A 4,147-nucleotide genomic window follows, 5' to 3' on the forward strand; every position below is an offset into this window, starting at 1 on the left:
GACAGTTTTTTTAACATCACTAACAAGGTTGGGAGTTAGCGTATAGTCGCAGTAACATTTGTTTTAGCCGTATCAGTTTGTATTCTACGTACTACAAACAAAAAAAGACCATTCATTGACAGTGCGCCCTATAGTGCTGAAAAAAAAAAGTAACTGTTCATTTAATTGTTTAGTTCTTTCCCTCATTGTGATGCTTTAGAAGTCGGAACAGTGGTAATATAAAAGAGCGCTCGTTGTTTCCTGCTCTGAGGTTTGGGAGGCTTCCTGTTTGGCGCCATTTCCTCAGGTTGAGATTACCCTTCGTAGCAATTTGGGAAATCCTCGCATTTAATTAGCCAGCAGAGGAACAATATTGACTTAATTAGCGCCTGCTGTTTGCATTCCTGTGGCAGTTTGAACAGAGAAAGACCCACCAGCCAGCTTGATGTTCATGTTGCTATCCAGCAGCAGGTTCTCGGTCTTCAGGTCGCGGTGGACGATGTGGTGCCGGTGGCAGTAGTCCACCGCCGTCAGGATCTGCCAGAACTTCTTTCGAGCTTCGTCTTCGCTCATGCGGCCGTTTGAGGTCAGGTAGTCTGGGATGGAGAGAGCGCGTTGTTAGCTTAGGGGGTTGTGATGGAAAAGGTGGAGGAAAATCTAAAAGTCACTCACCAAACATCTCTCCATTCTTTGCATATTCCGTCACAATGTACAGCATGTCTTTGGTCTCCATGACCTAAGAAGGGTCAAAAATAGGGAAGTTTAGAACAGCTGACTCAGCTGCATGTTGAAGACACGAGACAGCTTCTCCACCATGTTTTTATAAATATCCTTGTTCCATCCAGACTTTTCTGCTGCATAAGAGCGGCGTTGTTTTATTATTTCCCTAAGCCTTTTAAGTGTACGTCATAATTCAAATTCCCATGTGGTGTTTAGAGTTAAAGGGCGGAGTGGTGCTACACAAATGCAAAAATAAAATCTCCAATCATCTTGTGATCTATTTTTAAAATGTTCCCAGAGGTCTTTTAATGAATAATGAATTAATTGATACTCAGAAATGCAATTTAAAGCTTAATTTTCTTGTTATATATGTCAGAAAAATCCATATAACATGTTAAAAACACCAAAAACATGGTTTTCATTAGTCCTTAAACCCCCAGAAGGACTCTGTTTCACTTGAGATGTATCAGGAACGTTGCAACAATTTTCATTTCCTGACAGAGATCTGTGAGGATAAAGATTCTGGCTTTACTAAATGAGAAGCTGTTTTTATTTTTGCCTGTAGGCCACTTTTAGTTAAAACCAAACAAAGCAAGTATATTCTAAACAAGCCGTTTCACTGTCTGTGAGATAAAGCGTCTCTCTGCTAACGTCACAGCTCACTGGCCCTGAAGCCGTGGGGCCTCCTGCAGCTGGAGTTCAGCTTTAACAGCTGCTCCACCGAGTCCGTCGCAAGAGGAAGGAAGAGGACGACGGATCTGAGGTCAAAGCGAGGATGAGACGGACAGACAGCAGGAGGAGGGGAGGAGATTTGTCAGGTCTCCGACCCCATCACGAGATCTTCTCCATCAATTTGAACAGTAATTAAGTTCTGGAGTAAAAGGAAGATCAAACGCTCCCCAGCTGACTCGCGTGACCCCAGGCGACCTCAGAGGAGGAAACAGGCAGTCAGATGGAGCCGAGATCCTGAGGCGAATTTCGGATGACCTATTGAAGAACTCTGCAGAAACTTTGTCCATTATAACGGCACAGGGTTTTGGATAAAAACGGCCTTGTCATAATTAAAAAAGCCACTGGGAACGCTCAAAAGATGCTGGGAATAACGGGTAAGTGATCAGTGTTGAGGCTGTGCAGCTGAAGAAAAATGCTTTTTCAAAATAAAAGTTTGTTATTTTACTTTTATTGTGCCATACACTTTTTATACATTTATCGCTTTACATTTACAGAATTAATATTTTAGCTAAAGAGTGAGCGTGCATGAAACAATAGGACCAAAAACAAAGAGCGGGAAAATCCCAACAATTAGAGAAAGGAGCCACTAGGAAGGGCATTGTGTGTGAGTTTGTTTGTTTGTTTGTTTGTGTGGGCGTCAGCTTGTTGCCAGACGCGTGCCAAAGTGCCCGCAAGGTCAGCTGAGTGGGAAAAAAGCGGATTCTTCCCACTAAGTCTTCAATTTGATTAGGCGCTTTGTGAGGGAGGGGGCTTCACGTGAGGCGCAGACACATTGCACTCGGCTTTGCCAGGTGCTAATTGGGATTAACATTTTAACAATCCGCCTTTCATCAGCAGTGGCTGGACTGTTCTTTCCCCCTCTGTAATTTTTATTTTTTATTTTTTTTGGATAATCTGGACAATCTCACACTTAACAGTAAAGGGAACAGTTTGCACCAGCGAATGGCGTCCAGAACAGCTCTGACGCTCTCATTTACCCGCACACACACATACAGACGCAGAGGTCAGAAGGGATTGCACTAATGCTGTACTTATGATTCACAATACCCTGGGAACCAGCAGCTCATCACATGCTGGTTGAAAAAGCACTTTAGACAGCGAATGACCCCTTCACTCCTGTCCCTGCTATTGTTCCAGCTGCATCTGCAATAATGCTTCAGCAATGCACCAAACGTGCATCCAACGGTGCAAAGTCTGCACAGACGCGTCTGCGTGCAAACAGGGAAGTAAAAGAAAAAAAAGGTATCTACCTGGTAGAGTTTGATGATGTGTGGGTGGTTCAGCAGCTTCATGATCTGCACTTCTCTGTAAATCTTTTCCAGGTTGGAAGGACTCAGGCGGGTCTTGTCAATAATTTTTATTGCCACCTTCAATAAGGGAAACAAAAAGAAAAGTTAGCATGCAAATAAAATAAATAAATAAAATGCATCCTCCAGCTGCAGCAGAGATGACTGCTGACCTGCGTTTTGGTGACTTTGTGTTTGGCCAGCTTCACCACTGCAAAGTTTCCCTTTCCCAGGGTGCGAATGATCTCATAGAAGCCGACCTGCAGGGGCCTCTGCTGGGCAGGGCTGGGCTGCGAACCCCTGCTGGTGTCTGTCATGATCACCATGGTGCAGCCGCTCTCTAGTCGCAGTGTGATCAAAAAGAAAAGCTTGTTCCTGCACAGACAAACACAGGTGCACTTCACTTAATTATTTTACTTTTTTTAAAATTAATTTTAATGGAAAAAGTTGATAAAGTGTCATTAATTTTTAAGGAATTTTATTCTAAAACAGATTATGGGGTAAAATGGCTAGTAAAAATTAACCTTTCAAAATAAAAGTATTCGGTTTGAATTTTTAAAACTATTTTTTAACATTAAAAGTATCTATAAAGAGGATATAAAGTAAATCAAATTAAGGACTGGAGTCAAATAAAGTGATAAAAGCGTTAAAGAAAACGAAATAGGTCGATTTTACAGTAAAAAATGTAACAATGTGTGAAAGTTTGAATAAAAGTGGTCCAAGTCTTACCTTAAAAAGACATAAACCACCTTCTCTCGCTCTTTAAACAGCAGCGGGACAAAAAGTAAAGCATTCCACCGGAGAAGGGACTCGCAAACACGTAAAAGCGGGAAAACGGCCACTTTTCCCACCGTCTTTTATCGACTTAAAAGCGGACTTTCGTCCCGGAACGGAGCCGTGGCCGGTGCGCCTGTGAGCTCTGGCGGAATGCAGAGCGGAGGGCTTCGGCACTCGCAGGGGGAACTCCTCCCTCCCTCCCTCCCTCCGCCACCATAACAAATTGATACCCACCTTATTGACGTCACACCCGCGTCAGAGCTCCGAGCTGGGTGCAAGGCAAGGCCGGACCCGAGCGCAAGGCACGGGTTGCCGGGCAACAGCGCGGCTCGAGCGCACGGTGACGCGAGTGCTGATGGAGGGGTTGCTTGGAGATGGGGACGGTGACGTCAGTCGTGGAGATGTGTCACCACGTGATGTTTCCCTCCGCCGGGCTGTTGCTCGCGGGGCTGCCTCGCGCTCACGGCTGCGCGCGCGCTACTTCTGCAGGCAGGAAGAGAAACAGAAAGCTCCTAGTGGCCCTCAGTTTGTGTAGACTTTTAAAATGTTTCTCCAAGGTTTAACTATTTATTACTAACATATAATGAAATATATAATATATAATAAAAAGTTTGGGGAGGACTTTTCCTGAGAATTGAATGTTAAAATCCAAG

General features: G+C 44.1%; 1 protein-coding gene across 2 annotated transcripts in view; it reads right to left on the reverse strand.

Moving 5' to 3' along the window:
• Positions 1-3,889, reverse strand: part of sik1 (salt-inducible kinase 1) — an 8,495-nt gene extending 4,606 nt beyond the window's left edge. Inside the window, exons 1-5 of one of the 2 annotated variants that reach the window (XM_024286800.2) lie at positions 3,729-3,889; positions 2,891-3,092; positions 2,682-2,798; positions 652-715; positions 414-575 (exon numbers count right to left, since the gene is read on the reverse strand). In XM_024286800.2, the coding sequence (XP_024142568.1) occupies positions 414-575; positions 652-715; positions 2,682-2,798; positions 2,891-3,043 (496 nt within the window). In that variant the 5' untranslated portion in view covers positions 3,044-3,092; positions 3,729-3,889. The other variant, XM_024286799.2, reaches the window with a different exon arrangement.
• Between the last annotated feature and the right edge of the window lie 258 nt (positions 3,890-4,147).

Source organism: Oryzias melastigma, linkage group LG21 (assembly GCF_002922805.2).
Source record: "Oryzias melastigma strain HK-1 linkage group LG21, ASM292280v2, whole genome shotgun sequence".
Taxonomy (NCBI): Eukaryota; Metazoa; Chordata; class Actinopteri; order Beloniformes; family Adrianichthyidae; genus Oryzias; species Oryzias melastigma.